General features: G+C 39.3%; 1 protein-coding gene across 3 annotated transcripts in view; it reads left to right on the top strand.

The window, feature by feature from the left end:
• The window catches only part of UGGT2 (UDP-glucose glycoprotein glucosyltransferase 2), a 126,673-nt gene that overhangs the window by 51,480 nt on the left and 49,133 nt on the right, over positions 1 to 26,060 (top strand). For all 3 annotated transcript variants that reach the window (XM_029073585.2, XM_029073586.2, XM_029073587.2), the window contains 10 exons: positions 10,177 to 10,296; positions 11,519 to 11,604; positions 13,073 to 13,208; positions 13,926 to 14,057; positions 16,693 to 16,857; positions 17,259 to 17,382; positions 17,482 to 17,580; positions 20,836 to 20,930; positions 23,108 to 23,314; positions 25,466 to 25,597. In XM_029073585.2, the coding sequence (XP_028929418.1) occupies positions 10,177 to 10,296; positions 11,519 to 11,604; positions 13,073 to 13,208; positions 13,926 to 14,057; positions 16,693 to 16,857; positions 17,259 to 17,382; positions 17,482 to 17,580; positions 20,836 to 20,930; positions 23,108 to 23,314; positions 25,466 to 25,597 (1,296 nt within the window). The remainder of the gene's footprint in view (positions 1 to 10,176; positions 10,297 to 11,518; positions 11,605 to 13,072; positions 13,209 to 13,925; positions 14,058 to 16,692; positions 16,858 to 17,258; positions 17,383 to 17,481; positions 17,581 to 20,835; positions 20,931 to 23,107; positions 23,315 to 25,465; positions 25,598 to 26,060) is intronic.

Consider the following 26,060-nt stretch of genomic DNA (forward strand, 5'->3'; position numbering starts at 1 on the left):
ATTTGGGAAGGCAGCCTCAGATTGGCAGATTCGCTGGTCCATGTACAGCCGCTGATATCCTTTCTGAAGGTTTTGTGCTGGGGCAGTGCATGGCAAATATCATCTTTGGTGCCCAACTGCTTCAGTTTTGAACAGAAGAAAGGGGGTAATTTTTCCCTATGTAAATTTCCACAGACAGGGACATGCCAGGGTCAATTTTCCTAGGCTTGATTTTTTTTTTCTCCATGGGGTAGAGAGGAAAATATGGCTCAATAATCATAATGCTTTTTTCTTTGAGGATTTATGTTTGATTTTTTCCTGAGGGAATACTAGAGTTCTCAATACCATGGGGGGAAAATAACAAAGAATGTTACACATTAAGAATACTAATATACCTTGCTCCATCCCTGGTTAAAAATTTCCATTTCTGAGGAGACAAAGGGGAATTATAAGAATACAGTACTTGGGAAACCGTTGATTTTGAAATGTACATTATTATTTGGAATATCCCAAAGTTTTCTAAGAGTTTTTAAGGTGAACCAAAGCAGTGTTGTAAAGAAGATTGGGAGTTCCCTGATCTAAGAAAGGGAATCTAACACGAGTGCAGTTAAGCAGCTTTTCCAAAGTTTCACAGCAAATAAATATCAGAAACAAATAAGTGTGATCTCCTGAATGGAGGGTCCACCCTGGCAATAGATCTGGACAGGACAGGATGAAATTTAGGACTGGGGAGAAAAGACAGAGATGAGGGCGACAGAGAGGGAAAGATGGAGATTGGTGAGATCAGGACCACAGTTGGTGACTTGCCCAAGGTCACAGAGTAGACATGTGGCAGACATATGGTGAAGCCAGGATCAGAACCCAGTATATTGTATACTATCAAGTTCTTAGTGCAGTACTCATTAATAGTACTTACTGAAGTACTCAGTAATACTCAGTAAATACAGTTGTCTGTAATATTCAATAAATACAGTTGTCTGATTGACTAACCTCTCTCGTGATCTGAGAGAAGCAGCATGGCCTAGTGGGTAGAGCAAGGGCCTGGGAGCCAGAAAGATCTGGATTCTAATCCCAGTTCTGCCATGTGTCAGCTATGTGACATTGGGCAAGTCACTTCATTTCTCTCTGCCTCAGTTACCTCATCTGTAAAATGGGGGTTAAGACTCTGTGTCCCATGAGGGACAGGGACTGTACTCCAACCTGATAAGCTTGTATCTACCCAGTGCTTAGTACAGAGCCTGGAACACAGTAAGTGCTTAACAAATATTATTTAAAAAAATCCTCTCAGGACCCTGGGGAATTCTAATAATAATAATAATGTTGGTATTTGTTAAGCGCTTACTATGTGCAGAGCACTGTTCTAAGCGCTGGGGTAGACACAGGGGAATCAGGTTGTCCCACGTGGGGCTCACAGTCTTAATCCCCATTTTACAGATGAGGGAACTGAGGCACAGAGAAGTTAAGTGACTTGCCCACAGTCACACAGCTGACAAGTGGCAGAGCTGGGATTCGAACTCATGAGCCCTGACTCCAAAGCCCGTGCTCTTTCCACTGCGCCACGCTGCTTCTCTTCTGTTTCCACTAGCCAGATTCCAGGGAAGAAAATGGGCTGGAAAGCCTTGATGTGGCACTGACACACCTGTGTTCTCATAACAAGGCTGAGCTGAGTACTTGAAACAGGACATATTGGATAGTGAAACTGTTAGCACAGACCAATTCTTGAAGTCTTGGGGGACATCCATCTTGATGCTTGTGGCATCTTCTGTCTCTGCTGTTTTAAGTCTGTTTTTCTCTGATCATTTTCTCCCTAGAATGATGTACAAGCTACAGCAGTGTAGCAACTTCCAAAGGTCACTGCATGACAGAAATATTAACAGATGAGTGCTGTATCTGTGTAGATTGCTCAAGGCCAAAACATGACAACCATGTTTATATTATCTGTCTACAAATGTCAATCTCACTATCCTAATGAATACAATCCAAGCACTCTTAGTAAAATTTTGCCCCACTATGAACAGTGAGAAGTTGACATGTGCCTGCAGATGTGATAGTGGGAACACTATAAGAGGGAAATAATTAGAATTTAGTTTGTTTTCGGTTGAAATGTGATTTGAGACTGTGAGAAATTCTCACATTTTGTAATTATTATCGCTACCATATGGCGTTGACTAGCTTGGTGCTCGATTGTTGTAAAACCATTATTAATTAAGGAGCTTTGTTCTTTCTCTAGTTCACATTAATTAGTCTATTTTTGGGAACCCATGAGTCTTTTTATCGAAGAGGAAATTAAAATAAATATTGCTGTTCAGTGGTTTTGTGAAATTTAAAAGGCTCCTGCATTCATCATTTAATATTGAAATTCATCATGTTTTACTGCGGATGTTTAAATGCCAAACTTTTGCAATTAGTTTTCCTAAGCATTTTCCATGGAATTCAAAGTATTTTTGAGACTGAAGTCCTACATGTAGAATCATAGGTATTAAGGGAATTGTTAACTTGGAGCTAAAGTTGCACAGACCTAATTATGAGCCTGTCTCCTTTTATGAGACACCTGAAAAATTTAGCTGATTTTTTCCCCCTAGATTGCTCTTTTGAAGCAAAACACATACTGGGTATTTCTCTTTAACTGGGGGGTTAATCTGTATCCGTATGCCTTGTGATGCAGATGTAGAGATGCTTTGTAGAGTCCTATCAGTTTACTTGCAGTAAATACCTGTTGTCCATCTACACCCACTTCCTTAGAGAACTCATTTGCTCCCATGACTTCAACTACTAACTTTACACAAATCATTCCTAATTTATCTCTCCAACCCTGATGTTTCCTTTTCTCTGCAGTCTTGCCTTCAGGACATATCTACTGACACCTCACATTAAACGTGTCCAAAACAGAACTCCAGGTCTTCCCACCCAAACGCAGTGTTCCCCTTCTTTCCCATCGCTATAGATAATGCCACTGTCGTCCGTATGTCACAAATCTGTAACCTTGGTGTTGTCCTTGACTCATCTCTCTCATGTAACCCACAAATTCATTGTTACCAAATCCAATCAGTTTTATCTTCACAGCTTTACTCAAATCCACCCTGCCCTCTCCATCCACACTTCCACTACGCTGATCCAAGCACTTATTCTAGTCCACCTTGATTGTTGCATCTACTGCCCTCACTAATCTACCTCTCTCCTGTCTTTCCCCATTCCTGTCCATACTTCACTCTGCTGCCCAGATCATTTTTCTAAAAAAAACTTGCAGTCCATGCCTCCCCACTCTTGAGTGGTTGTCCATCCAACTCTGAATCAAACAGAAAATCCTTATCATTGGCTCTAAAGCACTCAATCAGCTTACCTTACCTCCTTGATCTCCTACTACAGCCTGCGGCCAACATTTCGCTCCTCCAGGGCAGCTTGCTCATTGTGGCCCGAACTTATCTATCTCACCGCCGACCCCATTCTCGTGTCCTCCCTCTGCTGGTATTCCCCCCCCCCCCCAATATGTGCCACTCTCTCTACCTTTAAAGCTTTATTAAGGTCATATCCCCTCTAAGAGGCCTTCCCCAATTAAGCCATCTTTTACCTGACTCTCTCCCTTCTTTATCGTCTGAGCATTTGGTATTCACCCAACACTCAGTCCCACAGCACCTCTATAGATATACTTATAAATTTTTAACAGTAATATCTGCTCCTTCTTAAGACTAAGCCCACGGTGTACAGGGCTTTCCTGTCTACCAACTTAGTTGTATTGTGTTCTAGCATGGCTCAGTAGAAAGAGCCCAGGCTTGGGAGTCAGAGGTCATGGGTTCAAATTCCGCTCTGCCACTTGTTAGCTGTGTGACTGTGGGTAAGTCACTTCACTTCTCTGTGCCTCAGTTACCTCACTTGGAAAATGGGGATTAACTGTGAGCCTCACGTGGGAAACCTGATTACCCTGTATCTACCCCAGTGCTTAGAACAGTGCTGTGCACATAGTAAGCACTTAACAAATACCAACATTATTATTAAGAACTTAGTGCAGTGCTCTGCACATAATCAGCATGCACTAAATACCATTGATTGATATAAGCACACTTCATACAAATGTAGAAACAAATGTTTCTACAAATGTTTAAAGATATTTTAATGACTCTGGATAACCTGAAGTGCAATTAACTGAATTTTTGTTAAACTTTGTTAAATTTTTGTTAAATTTTGTTGAAATCTTTCTCAGCGCAGCCCATCAATATAATCAAACCTTTTAATCTACATTGTAAAATGTATCCAATTTTGTAGTTTCCATGAAATTATCATAAGCAATTTTTCTTCTTTTTGAGTTTTGGGAATGGGAGTTAGAAGACCCAGTTTCTCGTCCTGGCTCCACCAATTTCCTCTTACTTACTACCTCAGTTTCATTTGTAAAATAAGGTTAAAATACCTGTTCTCTTTCCCATTCAGACCTACACAGACCAAATCTAATCCAGTTATTTTGTATCTACCCCAGAGCTTTGGTGGGTAGTAAACACTGAATAATCCATCAACATATTTTTTGAGTGCTTACTTGGAAGAATAAATAGAATTACTAGATACTATCCCTGCTCTCAAGGAGCTTTCAAACTTGCAGAGGAGGCCAACGTTAAAATAAATAGCAGGTATGCAGAAGGACCATGTTCGAAGCTATTTATATAAGTACTAAATACCATCATTATTGTATTACTTTATCAACTTACATTTTCCTAGGGGTAAGAAGTTACTTGAAAGGTGAAATTAGCAAGAGAAAAATTTACTGGGACAAGATGAAGACCTAAGGTGTCACCATTTTTAAGACAGTGCAAAATTTGCATATGGAATTCATCATTTTATTTTGAAATTTTCCTCAGCGCAGCCCATTTTCCAATCACTCGTGTTCGTGAGGCCCCCCAGGAAAAGAAATGGATTCTGGAGCCATTCCCTGAAATTTGGGTGCACAGTTATGTAGGGCCATTTCCTGCATGAGATGGGGCATCCCACAATGAACTTATTCCCCTGGTATTAACATCTCTAACTACGCACATGGCTGTTCCTGCTTCTCAACGCTTTCCTCAACTCTAAGTCCTAAAACAGCATAAAGTTTAAAGTAATCAATCATATATCCTATATCCCATATCCTGTCACCTACAATTACTGTCCTGTACTCTGATAAATCCAACTGGTATCTCAGCCTATGTGCTTGTCAGCATTTTTCAAGTCCTCACAAATACTTAGGCTTTGTATGGCACCATACCCTCCACCTCCATTTGGTCCTCACCTTGGGGCCACACCGCTCTCTCCTGAATTTTACCTGTTCCTCAGATTTACCTTATATATATCTTTCCCTTCAAACCTCCTAACCCTTTTTCCCTTTTGTTATTCTCATCTTCCCCACACCCTCCTGCTCCCTTCCATCTCTAGGAATGTTTTTGGAATATAAGGAGATGTCTTACATCCAATTTATTCATTTTTTCCCAGTTCTATAGAAAATGTTTCCCTCAAGAGCAACCTGCTCTTCTAAAAAAATTCCTGGCACATAGTAAGAAGAGTCACCTGAAATTTTCCACCGTGTCCCAGTTGTGGAAAAGGGCTAATTTTATATATGCATTCAAAGATAAGACCTGTCTTTTCCAAGGATCAGGGTTTTTTTTTATTACATTTTATTTCATTAAAATGTAAATTGCTGTTGAAAATCACAAACTTTGATGGTGTACTTATATAAAGCAATCTTAAATGAAAGTGTGAACTAATATATTCATGTATTCTCTACTTTCACTGAAAATTTACAGAAATAATACATCGTTAATAAGGACTCAACAGCTATCTAATTTGGTGGGATGTGAAGCCCTAGTATGTGAAACATCTGTGTCTAATCAATCAATCAGTCAGTCAATCAATGGTACTTATTGAGTTCTTACTGCGTGCAAAATACTGTACTAAGCACTTGGGAGAGTACAACGGAATTAGCAGACATGTTCCCTGCCCTTAACAAGCTTACAAACTAGAGGGAGATACAGACATTAATATGAATAAATAAATGATTTATAGTATATAATTTAAAGGCATATACACAAGTGCTGTGGGGTTGGGGATGGGTTAAATATCAAATGTTCAAAGGTCACATACCCAAGTTCAGTTCTATAAACTAAGCCATTTTTCTGTTACGTAATGTTCTGTAATCCATGGAGTAATATTCTTTTGTGGTACCAGCCAGAATCATTATGTGGAAGACATCTGGATTGAATCTTGAGTTGTTACCAATAATCTCTATCTCAGTGATCATTTCCAAGCAAATAGTTCACAGCATCACTTTTCTTCCTTTTTTTTTTTAATAGCACATTTTTGTGTGGTACTTGTCCAGCACTTACTTTGTTATGTTAGTCACAGGGTAGATGCAAGAAAATCAAGATGGACACAGTACCTGTCCCACTTGGAGCTCACAGTCTGTCAGAGAGAGGAGGATTTAATCCCCATTTTACAGATGAGGTAACTGAGGCACAGAGAAGTTCCCTGTCCAAGGTCACACAGCAGACAATTAGGAGAGCTGGGATTAGTACCCATGTCCTGATAATCAATTTGAATGAAGAAATGTGGTTTTGTAGAATAGAATAGACATGGCATGAGATAATTATGACAAAGAGGAATGATTTAATATTAACCTGTTCTCTTAATCCAGAGTATTGTAGTCAGTAAAATTCTGTCTCATTGCATGGTAATTTGGTTTTTGTTTGGTTTTGTTTTGTTGCTTTTGTTTTGTTTTTGCATTTGTCAGAGTAGTTCAGATTCCTCAAAGATAAATATTGAAAATAAAAAGATAGTTCCATTTTTTCCTAGAGTAATCGTAGTACTTTATAAACTTTTTATCTTTCCATGTTGGGAAAACAAGCTGTCCTCCATAACTCATTCTCTACTCCTCAGGGATTGAAGGCAAAGTCAGGTGGTGGGAAGCCCAGTGACCCCCACGCACCTCTGTAGCCTGTTCCTGGTGATAGAGAGCAGGGGTTGAGGAGGAGGATTTCTTTCTGCTTCTCCTTGTGGGGTGATATTTGATGCCGCAAGCAAGGATGGAAAAATTGGAGGTGGCCTGAGGCTAAGGCGGCCCCAAAATAGTCTGGCCCTGATGATAGTGGATTGCTCCCTGTACCACTTATGTTCATATCTTATATATTTGCTTTTTTTCTATCTTTATTTTGCTCTCTGCCTGCACACAGCAGGAGCTCAATGAATGTTTTCAGTTGATTTGATTCCCATCGAGAGACTGACTTCTATGCCCTGATATTCTCTGACATTTTCAAAAAATTGTCAAGAACCTTATGTACTGTTTGTGCACTCCTTTAGGTTTTGGGAAAACTCACATTCATTCCTCAGCACTATTTAGAATATTTAACCATTTTTTAAAGAATATTTGTTAAGCACTTACTATATATCAGGCACTTTACTAAGCATGGGGCAGATAGATTATAATCAGATTGGATACAGTTCCTTGTCCTGCATGGATCTCCCAGTCTCCATCCCCATTTTACCGATAAGGTAACTGAGGCACAAGAAGTGAAGTGATTTGCCTAAGGTTACACAACAGACAAGTGGCGGAACTGGGATTAGAGCCGAGGTCCTCTGACTCCCAGACCACTAGGCCACACTACTTCTTATTAGGTAGGCTCTTCTGAATATTTGACAACCTTTGTTAGATACATAGGTAGACCTGGCCTGGTTTATACAAGTTTTTTTTTTTCTACTAACCATCATCTCATTGGAACTCAGTTTATATCTTCAACTTGATAGGGAAGATAGAGCCAAAGGTGTAATCATTATATTATTATCATTATTGTTATTATTACTAATTGTTGAGCCTACTTCGTGCACGGGACAGTGCTAAAATAACCTCAGCTGAGGGAAAAAGAGCATTTCCTTGGTTAACTTCTCATCTAATGGGCATTCAGTCTAGTTAATAAGTAGCTTTTTATATCCTACAGAAGCAGCATGGCCTAGTGGAAAGAGCACAGTCCTGGAAGTCCTAGTACCTGGGTTCTAATCCCAACCCTGCCACTTACTGGCTGTGTGACTGTGGACAAGTTGCCAAATCCGTGCCTCAGTTGCCACATCTGCAAAATGGGGATTCAATACTTGTAAATTAGAACTGCTTAGACTGTGAGCTCCATTTGGGATGGGGACTATGTCCAACCTTGATTGACTTGTATCTGTCCCAATGCTTAGAACAGTGCTTGACACATGGTAAGTGCTTAACAATGCCATCATCATCATCATCAGCAACACCTTTCATGGTACTGAGGGTGCTTCATCTAATGGCCATTAGATAAGCAAGCTCTTTTTGGGCAAGGAAGGTATCTTTTGCTTCTGTTGTACTTTTCCAAGAGTTTAGTACAATTCATTTCAATCAATCAATCTTATTTACTGAGCGCTTACTCTGAGCAGAGCTCAATACTAAGCACTTGGGAGAGTTCACTAACAGAATTGGTAGACACATTCATTGCAATCATTGGGCACTCAAGACATGTCATTTTTACAACTCACTCACGGTTCCAAGTGTCCCATATAACAGCTGCCACTCGCTGCTCCTTTTGCTTGGGGAGCTGTTCTGTGTTGAAGCAACAGGAACATACTAATAAATCAACTTTATTTTTCTGTACCCTTGATATTTCCAGTTGCATCTGTATTTTCTCCCACTTACCCTGATTGTATATGATTGCCACCTGCTTGTCTTTCACATTAGATTGTAAACTCCTTTAGAGTAGGGACTTGGAGACTTTTATCGTACTCTTCCAATTGCCTAGTAAAGTGCTTTGCACATTGTAGATTCTTAATGCTAATTAAATATTGGTGAGAAATAGGTAAAGCATTTTGTTGGTTCATTTTTTTCACCCCCAAGCCTGCTTTACGATGACTTAGACTGAAATTTTGTAGTTTCATACATAACAATCAATGCATTGAGTTGTACTTTAAAGAGCATATGGAGCCATTTTGATTTTGAAGAGAGAGCACAGTAATAATAAAATAATAATGTTGGTATTTGTTAAGTGCTTACTATGTGCCAAGCACTGTTCTAAGCGCTGGGGTAGATACAGGGTAATCACATTGTCCTACATGAGGCTCACAGTTAATCCCCATTTTACAGATGAGGTAAATGAGGCACAGAGAAGTGCCTCACACAGCTGACAAGTGGCAGAGCCGGGATTCCAACTCATGACCTCTGACCCCCAAGCCCGGGCTCTTTCCACTGAGCCATGCTGCTTCTAGACATTCCTAGTATATTCCACCTTGCCTGTGTTCTTAAACAAATGGACTACAGCATCTCCTTTCTATCAACTCTCATCTATGGTGTATCCCCTGGATACATTTTTCCATTCAGGGTTCTTCTAGAGTTTTTTAATTTTACGGGTAATCTTCAGGGCAGAGCTGCGAAAATAAGTCTGAGAAGCATCATGGCCTATTGGAAATACCAGGTCTCCCTCTACTTAGAATGGGAGCCCCATATGGGACAGAGACTGTGCCCGACCTAATTAACTTGTACCTACTCCAGTGCTTAGAACAGTGTTTGACACATAGTAAGCACTTAACAATTCCATAAAAAATATGACCATGCTGATAAAATAAAGGCTTTTAGAATCACTATTATCAGTGGAATTTATCAGTGTATTTATTGAGCACTTATTGTTTGCAGTGCACTGTACTAAGCAGCTAAGGAGAGTACAGTATAATGAAGTTAGTAGCCTTGGTTAAATAAGGCACAGTCCCCAATTTGAGCTCTTTTTTGTGGGTAAGCAAGGGAAAAAAAACACCAGGAAAATCACACTTTTCTTGGCCTATTTTCTTTAGTGCTAACCTCAAATAGTGGAATGAGGTCTAATCTACACTTTACATTAGCATGAAATTTGCCATAACTAAGCAGCGTGACCTAGTGGAAATAGCACAGGCCTGGGAGTCAGGGGATCTGGGTTCTAATCCCAGCTCTGCTAATTGCTTGCAGTGTCCTTGGGCAAGTCACTTAACTTTGTGCCTCAATTTCCTCAATTATAAAATGGGGATTAAATACTCTTTTCTCCTACTTAGACTGTGGTACCCAACTGAGAGAGGGACTGTATCCAATCTGATTAACTTGTATCTACCCCAAAGCTTAAAACAGAGCATGACACATAGTAGGTGATTAAAAATGACATAATAATAATAATAATTTGACTATGAGATCAAATTATTGATTTCTTCTAGTGGATCAATGACATAGAAAAAGATGACATGTATAAACTGTGGCCTACCAGTTGCCGGGAGCTTCTGAAGCCCATATTCCCTGGAAGCATACACCAAATTAGACGTAATTTTTACAATTTGGTAAGTTTTTCATTTCATACAAAATATTTGACACTGTATCAAAGTAAATATGCAAAAGCATTTAGAGATGTTTAATATGAATGTCTTGCATTATAAGTATGATAATATGATTTATCTAAAGGCCCTGTCAAACGTTGATAACAACTAATGAAGGGGTGAAAGTCTTGGTGGGAGCAGTAGCTATTTAGGGGACCTCCTTCAGGGAGAGAGAGATAGAGAGAGATTGACAGAGACAGCCAAGGAGTGCCCTGGGGAAGAGGGATAGGGGAGACAGGAGAACCAGTAAGGCGACCTGGCCACTGGGAACCAGCATATGCCATTTTCCTATTATTTTCTCCCATTCAGGTTACTTCCCAGATTCTACTACTCCTCCCCAAGCACTCCTGGTCAACTCTTTTCTGAACCATTAGGCTGATGATGGACATTTATTGGGGAGAAACAACTGATGCATGTGCAGGGGTTTCTAACTACCAGCCCACATTCACACTGCACTAATATAGGGGAGATTAAGGTTAAATTGATTGAAATCATCAATATTTTCCTTTACGATATGGGGATATGGATCTCTGTTCCTATGATGTATTATTTTTGTGTTAATTCAAATAGTGATGAATTTAAAAGAAAATATTGACTTCAGTTTCATTTTGCCATTTGCTTTTAATTGTAATGTGTTAATTCTGTACTATATACATGGAAGAAAGTTCTGATTTCAAGTCTAAGTAATAAACATTGGCTTCAAAGATATGGAAAGCAAAGTGAAATGCAGCAAGGTGAGATTTTTCCAAATAGGAAAAGTTGAACGTGCTGAATTACTAAGAACACTTTTGAATCCATGGTTATAGTTTTTTTGAAAACAGTTGTTGGACTCATCTTTCAAAGTTCATCTCAGAAAGTGACAATATTCATTGGCTACAAAATAACTCAATTTATGGAAAAAGATTCACAGTCTTTCAAAAAAGCTAATGGTAGTGATGCTGGTCTGAATTTTGGTTTGTAGTTATCTTTGGATGATGAACCTTTAGATTATTTTGTAAACTGAAATTAATTTTATACATGTTCACCTTAAAATGTTTTTCTAGTATGTTTGCCAGAAATGTATAGAAAACTGTGTTATATTGCACAGTTCCAGCTAAAGAACATCACCTTGACTGCTAATTTTGCAATGCACTAGCAGTGGACAAAAAGAAAAGATATTACTCCACGCTGTTCATTTTCCTTTCAGGTTCTGTTTGTTGATCCAGTTCAAGAAATGGCAGCTGATTTTGTGAAAGTGGCTGAACTATTCTATCATCATAAAATTCCCCTTAGGTAATTTTGAAATTTAAAATGGTAACCAAAGCTTTTGGCTTTTATGGATTAATTTTCCAAACTATACCTTCCTGATTGAACAGGAAGCAAGCATCTAATAAAATTGCCCTAAATAAAATGTGGTCTGGCGTATCTGTTATTATACTGGAAGTGAGGAGACAGGGGTACTATTTTTTAACTACTGACTTGAGTTTCCGATAAAAAGGATTAGGTAGGATCTTTATTGTTGAGTGTAAACTTTTATGCTGCCTTCAGTCCTATCAGCCTTCACCCCAGGCAAACTGTTTCCCAAATCCTCAGCAGTGAGCTATTATCCATAATCTTACTTTGTCGTGGGACTCCATCATAGAACAAAGTCAGATTAATAGCACTGAGGCTTTGCTCACCTGAACACAGCTAGCTGTACTGTGTGGGACATGGGAGTTGGTTGGATGACAGTAGGCTATCCCAGCAGCTGCTCTGGGTGAGGTAAGGTTGGGAATCTAAAAGCGAGGAGGACAGATGAAGTATTTCAAAGATACAGTAAAACAAAGTCTCAGATAATGCTGCCTTCCATCTGAAAACTGGGAGTCAGTTGAAACACTGCAATGAAGAAAGAAATAGCTTTTTGAGCAGTAGTTTCATGTGGATTGGGAGATAGGATAGCAACAGCCCAAACGATGTCAGGTGCTGCAAACATCAAGAAAAGCAGTACAAGTGGAATTTTGCACCATGTGTGCACGGGGCTGCTAGGACTGTGAACCCCATATTAGCCATTTTGCTTAAGATGGTTTTTTCAAGTAAATAGGACAATTATATAAATATATATGGTATACAGAAGTAAGTATATATATATATATATATATATATATATACATATAGATGTGTATGCAAGTATGGAAGATTATTAAGCGCTTACTGTGTACCAAGTACCAATGGATTAACAAGGGTAGATAAAATGTAATCAATTTGGACACAGTCCCTGTCCCATGTGGGGCCCACAGTTTAGGTAAGAGGTAATAGGATTTAATCCCCATTTTGCAGATGAGGAAACTGAAACATAGAAAAGATAAGTGACTTGCCTTAGGTCATACAGCAGTCAAGTGGAGGAGCCGGATTAGAACCTAAATCGTCCGACTCCCAGGCCTGTGCTCTTTCCACTAGGACATGCTGCTTCTCTTATGCGTTGCTTATGCTGTGCATAATACCAGTGCCAATAGCACAGGAATTTCTGCTGCACCTATTGTTCTTCTTCATTTACTTCATACAGCTCCTTCGTGATTTTATGACCAAGCCTTTTTCTCTCCACTTCCTACCACCGGCCCCTTCTGTTATTAGAATATCCAGAAAATGAGTGGTTCTGGACAGATGGGTCCAGATCAGGTCCTTCTAGAAATATTTGGAGACATCTCAGATTGTTCTGGGTACAAATAAGGTGGACACCTGATTCTTTAAGATGAGGTTCATTCACACCCTTTTTTCTTCACAGAATTGGTTTTGTATTTATTCTTAATACTGATGAAAAAGTGGATGGAAAAGATGATGCTGGAGTTGCTCTTTGGAGAACTTTTAATTACTTTGCAGAAGAAGATGATATCACACGGGCTTTTATCTCCATAGTAAATGTAAGTGCTGGCAGATGGCTATAAACATTTTAAACAGTATGCATTTGTTGTCCTTGGGTTTCTTCTGCTGTGAACCTAGGAGAAAGAACCAAAATATTTAACAACCCCAGTAGGATGTTTGACTCATTAGCTCTTTGCTGTAGATTGAAATGTTTAAAATAAGATATTGTAATGTTGATGCTGAATAAATTGTTTCACAGATATTGTACTTCTTATAGCTTTGTTCAAGTCTTTGTTCAAGTCTTTCAAGACTATTAATAAACAATAAAGTAAACTTTATTTTTGGAACTGCTTTATAGTACTAAAAGTAGTAACACAAATTTCCAGAACTTAGCTGCTCCCTTTATGATAGGAATTTCCAAGACAAGGATCTAATATCTATAAGCAGGATGTTTAATACAAGTGAAACATCTCTCCTAAGTTTACAAGTGAGCTACTGAGTCACAGAGAAGGTTTCTTATGGAACTAGAACAGGGTCTAGGTTCCCTTGCATTTAGCTAAAATGATTGACCTTTTTCAGCTTTGCTCTGTGTTTTTAAGTAGTCAATCAATTGTATTTATTGAGCACTTACTGTGTGCAAAAGCAATACTAAGCACTTGGGAGAGTACAGTATAACAGAGTTGATAGTGTTTAGTATAGTGTTCTGCACAGTTAGTGGTCAACAAATATGATTGCTTGACTGATTGATTATAATGTCCTGAATCTTTAAATTGCAGATGTACCATAAAGTGAAGAAAGGAGAAACTCTGACTGTAGACAATGTGAAGAGTGTTCTTCAAAATGAATTTCCTCATGCTGATCTCCAGGAAATCCTGGGAGTTGATTCAGAGTACGATGAGAAAAGGAAGGTATGCTGAGAAGGAAGTCAACTGAAATTGTATTTCAGAGGCTTTTCTTACTCCCCATTAGCCCTCTGTTCATATACAACCACCACAGAGGGTGTGTGCTCTATGTCTGTCATAGTATTTTTTGTTTGAAGTTGGGACTATCCTGCTGGCAAAATCTATGCAAGATACTTGGAGGTTAACATTCTTTCCTTTGTCACCCTGCTGCCTTTGAATTCAGGATAGCCTCATTTCACCTCATCCCATCTGGTTTGGCCCGTTTCTCTGGAGTCCAGAGGAAAATTTTTCACTTTCCCCATTCTTATTGCATACCTAGTCAGAATTAGAGGTCATGTTTTTCTTCAATTATTTTATGGATTAAATATATTCCTTGCAGTTTTTTTAATCATATGAACCTTAGCTATTACTTGGAGAATGTTGAACTGTCCCTAACATATAAGATAATAGGTTCTGAGACTCCGTAATGGAGCAGTTCTTCCCTCTTTCCCCAGGAGGGTGCAGGTTAATTGCCCTCTTAGATTTGCAACATGACACAATGGTTCTTCATCTTTTGAGTATTTTTGCCTGCGTATTTTAGGTGATTGCTGGGACACAAGACCAAGCAGCATAGTTCCTGTGGGAGAGAATCCCCTTAACATGCTATTAGTGTCTTTTTCCTACCTAATCCCCATTAAAACATTTTTGTCAGGGGATCTTGCATAGTTAGACTGGGACCCTAATGCAAGACAGAGATTGGGTCCAACCCCATGGCATTGGATCTACCCCAGCACTTAGCCCAGTTCTTGGCACATAGTAAGAATTTTAAAATTACTGCTACTGTTGTTATTATTTTCCCATAGAGGGATCCAGTGCCCTCAGGTGGAGAGCAGAGGGAATGTGACCTGCCCCTTCTTCTCTGTCCCACCCCCATACATTGTATGAAAAGAAGGGAGCAATTACCTACCATGTTACGTCGCCAAAAGAATGGAATTGCCTTTTCTCAAGTGAAATATATTTTTCCCCCCTTAGAAAGAATTTTAGCTCTTATGGGTGGGGTTTATCTTTCTAGAATTTTGAGTAAGTGTTGTTCGAAACAAGTTTCCCAAGTAATTATTTCTGTAATGGAAAAAGGTGTTTTTTATTATTATTTTTCCACCCTCACATAATTAAAGACTAGCAAAGCTAGTTTTGCTCAAGTTTCCAAGCGTAAAATGCCTTTGGGGTTGCGACCAATCATGGGAAGTTGCTATTTTTCTTTTTTTAAGAAAGTAATTAGGAACAGAAAGGAGAGCTTTACAGAGAAAATTGCTTTTCCCCCATAACTCTATAGGATCCAGTATTGCACATGCTTACTGAAAAAAACAAGTCTCTTTTAATCACAATGCAGACTTAATGCAGCACTTGATGCAGTGGGACTGCCACAGCAGACCTTGTGGAAAAGCTTACCTATATGTGGATGTTATCTTGAGGCAATAGCCTATTTTTAGTTTAGCTATATGTGCATGTTAGCAAGAAGCTTTGGCCAGTTTTTCAGGCACCAGTTGGGTGCATTGCTGGGAGAAAACCAAAGCCCTACAAGGGTGGAATTGCATTTTTATATTTAGAAAGGGACAAGTATCTTTAACTCTGGAAAAGAAGAATTTTTCCATATTTTTTCATGACTTTGGGATTCTTTGTCATTCTGATAAAACCTTTATTTTTTGACCTCAATAGCAGTGTATTGAGGCACAGATTTAAAAGGTTTTCCAGGCAGACCTACAAATGTGCCCATTTTCTCACAGTTTGTTTAACATAGATACCAAACTCCATCTTGTGGTTGGGTTCCTTATACAGTTTTATATTCACATATTGGTCTTTGAAATAAGTCAAATTTGCTAATAAATAATTGGCAACTTAAAATATGATTATTAAATAGAACAAAAATATATTAGTGACTAGATGTAGCTGGGGAAACTCTTCCCTCACCTCCATTGGCAATCCATTTCTGTTCCTGCTTTTGACTGGTGATCATGTCACTGGGCTTATTGTCTGGCACTGTTCTCCAGGGTTTCTGAAAACTTCCAGGACCTCTCAAAATTTCCCAGGAATTTGGCATCAGTTGCAGCAGCAGCAACAAGCCTGAAGCAAGGAGCAAGCTGCTAGCAGAATGGAAGAAGGGCCAGCCAACCTAGGATCTGTGTGTGTGGGGGGGTCTCTCTCGCACACATACACAAATACATATGTGCACATACATGCATATTCTCAGTATAAGTAAATGTTTTTGTTGTGTACCAGCCTCTTGTTTCCAATTCCCATTCCACCAAGTCTAAAATAAGTGTATGAGGTAGAGTGATTTTAAAATTCTCTATTGATCTCTTTGAGGGTATGCACGGATCAAAAAATGTGAGGATGAATGTGCTAATAATGCCCGTAAATATTAACAAGGTGAAGTGTTTATTTTTATATGGACTTTATAGTCCATTTACCTAATTTACTTTTTCCGAACAGCATTTTGGAAAATTCAGTTAGAATTGGAAAACCAGAATAATTGGAGTCATAAAAGTGGTCAAAAATATTCAGTGATATAGCATTAGGGTTAACTGTCTCTTGTCATTAAATTTTTTTCTTTCTCTTTCATCAGCCTCCCTGTCCTTAACTCTAATATTTTTTAACTGAATAGGCAGGAGCAACCTTTCATAAAATGACTGGCCTGGGTTCTTTGCCTCAAGCTCTATTTAATGGAGTGCCCTTTAAGAGTGAAGAGGTGGATGCTGAAGAGATGGAAACGGTTATTCTCCAAAAGATTATGGATGCAACAGAGTTCTTTCAGAGAGCAGTCTTCATGGTAAGCATAGTGTCTCTGAAAAAGCATAATGTGAAATAGTATTTAACAATGTATTGTTTGTCAGACTAGAAAATCCCTTTTTAATAGTAAAACATTACAGGATTAATTTTTTTAACTCTAGTTTGAATATCTATATTGCCTCTAAAAGTCTTTTTAACTAAAAAGTGGAGGACACATCGCATTATTCTAAATAAATTTACAGTTAAAATCAGAAAATATCTAAGTGCTTATTGTGTATGTACCAGGCACTGTACTAAACACTGTAATAGATAGAAGATATTCACATGTGTTGTGCATCACTCGTTAAGTAATTTTAGTTTTGTATTGCATTCCTGAATGAAATTCCATTCCATTTGTCTCAAAAAGAAGGTTTAATGTTTTTAAATGATTTGCTGTTTCAGGGATTGCTAAATGACCAGATGGATGCAATTGATTTTCTTATGGATCAGAGTAATGTGGTATCTCGTATCAGTCCCTTAGTACTTGGCACTGAAAGGCGATATCTTAATTTAATATCCACATCAGGTAAAATAAACTCTTATATTCCTATTTCTTTTCATGGGACTGTTTTGTGTTCATTATTTTTTCTAACTTTCACTTAACGTATTATGTGAAATTTTCTAGTGTCAGTTGATATTCAAGATTTCTCCACTTTCTCCTATTTGGATTCACAAGATAAGAGTGCTGTAATTGCAAGGAATATGAGATATTTAACCAAAAAAGGTAATATGACTGCATTGAGAGTTTAAACGTGCATTATCATTATTATTATTATTATTATTATTATTACTCTTTTCCTGTAGCAGTCCAATACCTTTTAAATGCTATTTTAATACCCAATGAATATAACTCTGCCAAGAATGGTTGTTACAGCAGGTTATTATTATTGGTTTGTTTTAGGCTAGAAAGACTAAGTGCTAGGAAGGGAGATGCCTACTCTTTTTGAAACTTGCATAGTTCAGGTGTTGGACCTGTGCAGTAAATAATAATAATAATGTTGGCATTTGTTAAGCGCTTACTATGTGCAGAGCACCGTTCTAAGCACTGGGGTAGACACAGGGAAATCAAGTTGTCCCATGTGGGGCTCACAGTTTTAATCCCCATTTTACAGATGAGGTAACTGAGGCACAGAGAAGTGAAGTGACTTGCCCACAGTCACACAGCTCACAAGAGACAGATTCAGGATTTGAACCCATGACCTCTGACTCCCAAGCCCGGGCCCTTTCCACTGAGCCATGCTGCTTCTCATGATGTTGGACCTCCTGTAGTGGGCATGATAAATTATCCTTTTACTCTCCTGTCTACCCCGAAGTAGTCATCACTAGCTATAAAGCTATCTGAACTTTCTTCTGATTTTTAACCTTTGAAAAAACAAAAACAACAACCAACCAATCAGACCTTTCAAGACGATCATCCGCACCATGGAGAGCTGACCGTGAAGTCATAATAAATCTGGGATTGATAGTAATCCACTTCAGGTGATTCTCCTATCGCTCATCACAAACAGTCTTTGGGCCACCCACAGCATATAAATTTAGATTTCTGAGGGTTCATTGAATTGAGGGTGGACCATTTTTAAGTCGCTTGTCATGGTCCCAGTTCAAAAGTTTGGGCATTTTGAAGCTGTCCGTATGCACAAACTGTAAACTCTACACTCTGTGCAATGGTAACTATAAAAATCAAATTTGATCATAGTGTATTCAGGCTTTCTTTAGTGTGGGAATTACATTCCTGATGAATCCCATATTATGAAAAACTGTAAGAGTAAGTGCACTTCAGCCCTGTGTACAAACTCAAACTGTTTCTTCCTACATCACCTCGTTCTATCCAGTCAGATCTGCTCTGTCACAGCAGTCTATCAAAAATGTGTAGTTAGGACAAACCCTACGTGTATCTTTGTCTGAGAAGTGCAAAATGAATTAACATTTTACAATATGTTGCTTTATGCCTGGTATTGAATTCCAGGTTGAGAGCAAATCCAAAGGACTCAGAGAAAAAGCTGTTTAAAACCGTGTAGATAACAGCAGCCGAACAACAATATAATGCTTTGATAGTGTTGTATTGTGTACCCAGATGACTCTATATCAGAAGCATGATTCCAAGAACTGTCTAAGAAGATAGATTACGATGAAATCAGATAATCATGGTGTAATATTTTACTAATGGGATTTCCAGGAAGCCTTGTGAAGGGAGATTTCACTGGATTAGTCCTGGCTATTTCCAGAGATATATTTGAAGCAGATTAAAATTGAGCACAAGAATTGCTTTGCTTGGCACGACTGGGAAATGTAATACCTCAGGACATGATTAGGAAACTACAATTACCAGGCAGAAAAGTATTAAGGGAAAATCTCAGTAATGCAATTTCCCTAAAGGTTATCTGTCACAGATTTCCATAGTCAGACTTGCTTAGAAAGAAATTGTTCTGTGGAGTGAGCGGTAGGTGCCACCCCTCAAGAGTATAAATTTTGTTCCTTCATTTAGAATGGAATCAACTATCTTCTAAGTGATTGTTTCCTTGCCTAGGGAAGGCAGAGTAATATACCAGTGATTCAGTATGCCAACTGGTACAATTTGACCTATTAATAATTATGGCATTAAGTAAGTGTTTACTATGTACTAAATGCTGAGGTAGATTTAAGGTCATCACATCGGACAATCCCCGTCCTACATGAGACTCAATCCATTTTATCATTACGTGAAGGATCACTTGGTCAGTCAATGGTATTTATTGGGTGAGTACAATGCCACGGAGTTGGCAAACAGACTGTCTGCCAACAGAAGCTTGCACTCTAGAGGGGGAAACGGAGATTAATATAAGTAAATTATAGGTATAAACATAAATGTTGTACATAAGACACCTGAGGAAACTGAGGCCAAGAGAGGTTAATAGACTTGCCCAAGTGGCAGAACTGGAATGAGAACCTAGGTCTCTAAATAGGGGGATGAAGATAGAGTAAATCAGATTTTATTATTAGAAAGAGAACAGAAAATTTAAGTAATTCTGTCCTCTTTCCTGAATGGTTGAAGATTCTCTCATATGACACAAGGTACAAACTTTTCCCTTTGGGATGTCAGACAAAGAAGGGATTGATAGGAGGGATGCTGAGGACAAACTCTAACCTTAAATATTCCTTAAATAGATACAGGATCCGAAAATGACTCATGGAAAAAAATCCAGGGCAGCGTGATGAAGAAAGGGACCGTAGTTAAGGTAGTGAAGTGGTGTTGTAGACAGAGACAGAAACTCCCCAGGATCCAAAGTGGGGAGATGAGGCAATTGACCAATGCCTTAGGGCATTCTGTTCCTTTCATTGAGCAAACAGATTGTTTGGTACAGGGCCAAATCAACTCTGTATTAGGCTATGGGCTCATTCTGAGAGGGGATGATGTAAGGGAGAAAGTACTGTACTGCTAAGTAGTTCCATTCTTTAAACCACATTCCTCTCTTTTGTATTCTGGTCCACCCTTTAGACCATTTCTGTCCACACTAGAGAGTTGTTGTTCCAAATACCCATACCCACCTCATGGTCCCAGTCTGGGTGTAGATAGTGGAAACTGAGCAGAGGCAGTGCTAGCTCAGAAATATGGTTCCTGGTTTATTGACTTCTTTATTGGTGTCAGGGATATGTGTGAACTTGGGTAAATAACATACATTTGGTTTTCTAGGGATATAGATGAAGAGATGGTCCAATGTACCAACAGTGATGAATGGAAATATTTTATCCCAACAAAAAATAAAGTATGCCAAAGATCAACTCTCAGAGATTGTTTCTTCTCTTTGGCAATTATAGCAATCTCATTAGGTATGTAGCAATACATACCAGCAGATTATCAGGCAAAATTGTTAAGAATAAGACTTGTTAAGTTTCATTCTACTCTCATGGAAAAATATAGACCCTTATCTTGTGTTTATTGTATGGTAAATGAACTTTAACTTTACTTAGAATACTTGTCTGGGTTATTTGTAACTTTCAGATGAAGATGTAATTTCTCCAGTCACCATCTGGATTATTGCAGATTTTGACAAGTCATCTGGGAGGCAACTACTTTCTAATGCTTTGAAACACATGGTGAGTTATGAGAGATTCCTAGTTCAGTTTCAGAGTGGTCCTTTTATCTGACTGTACACACCCACACACACCAACAAACATTTACTAGATGTCCAGCACTGGGCAAGCACAGGAGTAGATACAAGTTAATTTATAGGTTGGATACAGTCCTTGACCCACACACCCTAGGGACAACTTGTTTGTCTGCCCCCCCCCCACCTGCTGTTGGAAATCTCAGATATGCTCGCCACACCAACCTAGGGAATGTTAGAGAATGCCAGTTGTCATCATGGAACACATTTCATTGAAGATACTGGCCAGAGATTCATCATCATACATGTTAAGTATTGAATGCTTACCATGTGCAAAGCACTGTACTGAGCACTTGGGAGACTACAGTACAGCAGAGTTGGCAAACATGTTCCCTACCCACAATGAAGGTGTCCAGTAGTTACTACAGGAGTTGTCCTAACCTGTCCTAGCTCAGCCCTCAGGTACTCACCTGACCTGCACTGTTGGGGGCTTCCAAGATAGCTGCACACTGAGCCTTTCTAGTGGGGAATTAGCCTTTCCATTGGGGAACAGAGTCCCAAAGCTGCATTCTGTGATAGGCAAATCACTGAGTCCCTGTTGTGTGCTACTTTTATGCTATTGTCCATCCTCAGCACACCTTGCCCTTTCACTGCTAATTGGATAATCCGTATGTCCCTCTTCCCTAGAGGGGGCCCCTCGCTCCTTTTTGGATGGAGGCCAATCTATGATTTCTACCCCTATTGTTTTGGAGAATGGTCTTGCTTGGATCAAAGCCCAGTTTGTCAGGTGGTTATCTATTCCGGCCTAGGTCTTGGTGCTGCTGTCTAGTGCTAACTCATGTTGGCCACCTGAGCAGTAGGTAACTTGCCCGGTATCCACCACTTTGCTTGGTTCTTTCCCTTACAGTTTTCATAATATCCTGAAAAGAAATCTCACAGAGCCCGGGCCCAGGAGCCAGAAGGACCTAGGTTCTAATCCCAACTCTGCCACTTTTCAGCTCTGTGCCTTTGGGCAAGTCACTTTACTTCTCTCTGCCTCAGTTACCTCATGTGTAAAATGGGGATGAAGACTGTGAGCCCCACGTGGGACAGGGACTACATCCATTCTGATAACCTTGAATCTATCCCAGTGCTTAGAATAGTGCATGGCACATAGTAAGCACTGAACAAATACCAACGTTATTAATAGCACCAAGAAATGAGAGACCCCAAATTGCTGGTTTGGTTCCCCCAGGATGGAATTTCAAAATTCAAATCAGAAAAACTGTTGTATTTACTATATATGCATGGATTCTTTCATCCTTCTATTTCACTTCCTTCATCAGTTGCACTTACCCCATCAAGTATTCTAAATAACCAAAGAGCTGCCCATGTAACTGGTAAGAGAAAGAAAGAAAACAACAGATATTTTGCAAATTAGCCCTCTCTCTTTTGCTGTGTTCAGCTTCAGTATTAAGAGTTGGTATTAGAATTTTCTGTCACATGACCCTCTGTCATAAATACAGACTTACTGCCTATGAGCCTATTATTTGTTTTGTTTTTAAAATGTTGAGTGGAAATGCTACCTTCCATATATTTCCTGGACAATTGTTACCCTTTAATGGCAGGCTCACACTTAAGTTAACTGTTTTATGAAAGTTCTTCTAAAACATTTCAGTTTTTATGAGTTTCTGAATTCCTTCTTTACAGGATTAGTGAACTTGTGACACATCACACTTACTTTGAAAAATATCTTCATCTTAATTATTTAAATTTTATAAAGTAGTATAAGAGTTGGCAGAAAGCTATCTTGGGCTCAGAATGAACTCACCCTGTATCTGTTACATGTTTGGTGGTCACTGACCACAAAAGTTAGCATGCCCTGATAAATGTAATTGCCACTTATAGTTTCTCATGGTAAAAATAGCTCCCTAGGTTTCCCATCATTTTCCATGGGTAATAATATTACTACTTAAGTATTTCTATTGAAGTTGATTTGGAAGTCATTTAATGACAGATTAACCATGTAATTTTCAAATAAAATCATGATACTTATGAATGTAAAAAAAGACAGTAATGTTCCAGTAAATCTCTGTAGCACCCTAAATAGGTTTGAGTGGATATGAATAAAACAGAGAAGAGTATGGATTTCTAATGCATGGCATGTAACTTTTATCTCTTGTACAGAAAACCACTTCGCATACCCGCCTTGGAGTTATTTGCAACCCCACATCAAAATTGAATGAAGAGAACACTGCTATTTCTAGAGGAATTTTGGCAGCTTTCCTAACACAGAAAAACAAGCATTTAAGAAATTTTCTTAATAGATTGACAAAGGAGGAGACAGTCAAAGAGATTGCTAATGGAGTTAAAATCAAGAAATTTCTTCTTCCGGTCAGTATATGGGACAACCCTGCCTTCTCGCCCATAGCCACCCTCTCTGAAAAATAAGTCTCCCTACACACAGACCAATCCTTTCCTCAACTTATCCCAGGCCTTCACTTGGACTTTCAACCCAACATCTCTCAGATGATGTACAGATCAGGCCCTCAGCCCTTTCCCATGCCACTGAACTCAAACTCCTTTGCCTCCGTTCCTGTCTGTCGCCTCCAAAGTTCACTTTCTCTACTTTTTAATTTTAGGTTCATCCTCACCTGCTGTAACTTTGCCCTGTCTTTTTGCTCAGAAACTCTGCTTAGTCTCTCAACAGCTGATGTCTTATGCTCTCACCAGCTACTCCAGACCAAAGCCCTTTTCCCCCTAATGATCTTGCAAGCCTGAATTCCTCAAAATCTTCCCCTCACCTTCCCAGCACCCTTTTGATCCCCACATCTGCTTGCTCATCCTTGTCAACCATCTTGCAAGAGACATCCCACCTGTTTTCAAAATCTACTGCTTTCTCCTACTTCTCCTACCCTCCTACCTAGAGAAGCAGTGTGACCTAGTGGAAAGAGCATGGGAGTCAGAGGTTGTGGGTTCAAATCCCGGCTCTGCCACTTTTCAGCTGTATGACTTTGGGCAAGTCACTTAACTTATTTGTGCCTCAGTTACCTCATCTGTAAAATGGAGATTAAGACTGTGAGCCCCATGTGGGACAACCTGATAACCTTGTATCTATCCCAGCTGTTAGAACAGTGCTTGGCACATAGTAAGTGCTTAACAAATGCCATCATTATTATTATTATGACATCTCTTATCTTCTAAATACCCTTGTGCCCACTTTTCTGCTTCTTCCTCACGACCACCTGAACTGCTCAGCCTCTAATGGTTCCTTCTGTTTTCCTCAGCTCTGTTTTTTTTTTTAAAAAAATTCTAAACCACATTGCACCAACCATTTATCAGCCTATCTCCCTCTTCTCTGTTGGTCCAAGCATTTCAAATGGGCAGTATTTGCCTGCTGCTCCCTCTTTCTCTTCTCGAACCCCTTTCTCAACAGACTACAACTGAGTATTTTCCCTCTTAATTCCTGAGATCGCTCTCTCAAGGTCACCAATTACTTTTCCCTTTTCAAATCTAGTGGGCTCTACTCTTTATTCTACTGTACCTATCTTCTGTGTTTGGCACTGTGGACTACATCCTACTTTTGGAAACACTAACTTTGGTTTTTCTTGCACAGTCCTTTGCTGTTCCTAATTTTCTGGTTGATTTCTCTCAGTCTTTCATTTATTTTTTCTCTGCCTCCCATTCCCTAACTCTCGGTACCCCTCAAGGCCCAGGACTATTCTTATTTCCTCTGACACTCAATCTACACTGACTCCCCCGGGTAGCTTATCTGCTCCTGCAGCTTCAACCGCTTCGAGAAAGATCTTTGCAATCCAGTGCTGCCTTCTGCCTCCAGGACATCACCATATGGATGTCCTAAAGGCAGCTCAAGCTCAACATATCCCAAGTTGAACTCATTCACTTTCCTAATCCTCTCCTCCACCTTAATTTCCTATCACAGCTGACACACTATCATCCTCTCTGTCTTCTAGCCCAGACCACGACATGCCCTTGACTCCTCCCTCTATCACAACCCTCTTATTCAGTCTGTCTCCAAATACCAACTGTCTTGTATAGTATTCTCCCAAGCGCTTAGTACAGTGTTTTGCACACTGTAACTGCTCAATAAATATCAGTAATGGTGATGATAGTGTTGGTTTTTTCTGAGTATCATAAGTATCCACTCCTCCATCCAAACTGCCAGACTCATATCCCACCTTGACTGCTGTATCACTCTCCTACCTGACCTCCCCGCCTTCAGCAGTGCCCTCTCCAATTCATACATCACTCTGCTGCCTGCTTAGTTTTATATAAAATGTCATTCATTCTGTCCATCCCCATGTTCCCTAAAAACCTCCATTGGTAATTTATTCCTTTCCTCATCAAGCAGAAAGTCCTGATCATCAGTTTTAAGAAACTTACTTGGTTGTCTTTCTTTTCCACTCTCTTCCCCCACCATATCCCAGCTTGGATACTTAAAGGAATTCCTTTTTTTTTTAGATCATATTTGGATTTTTGGGGTTTTTTTGTGATCAGCTTCATGAATCTTCGCTTCTTCTTTAGGGAATGGATGTGAATGCTTTTGAGAAGAAATATAATACACTTGGAGTGGATATTATTCAAACTCACAAGTTGTTCTGTCAAGAAGTCCTTGAACTGTTTCCTGGAAAAATGGCCGTTGTCAGCAATGGGAGGGTAAATAGAGAAAACATCTCATTTTCTTTCAAATTTGTTGTCTTCTTTAGGGGGATTAGATTACATACTCTACTCACTGGAAACAAAATACCACCCTTTGGGAAGACACTCTTCTAAACTTCACCTCTCTGGGTCTCTTTCTGAGATATTAGCTTGATTATCCAAGTTGTATTTACAAAGGGAAAATAAGAGCAGGAGGTGGTGGAGGAGAGGATCATAGGGAAAGCTACTGATGGATGGTCCACTGGGGAAAGGCAGCACCTCTTCTGCTTCCCATCCTGTTAATGTATCTGTTCAAAATCCTGGTGGCTGTTAGCCTCCACCTGCCCATAAATGACATCTGAAGTCAGTCAGTCCATCGTATTTATTGAGTGCTTACTTTGTGTAGAGAACTGTACCAACCACTTGGGAGAGTACATTGCAATAGTAAACAGACACATTTCCTGCTTACAATGAGCTTAGA

Source organism: Ornithorhynchus anatinus, chromosome 10 (assembly GCF_004115215.2).
Source record: "Ornithorhynchus anatinus isolate Pmale09 chromosome 10, mOrnAna1.pri.v4, whole genome shotgun sequence".
Lineage (NCBI taxonomy): Eukaryota > Metazoa > Chordata > Mammalia > Monotremata > Ornithorhynchidae > Ornithorhynchus > Ornithorhynchus anatinus.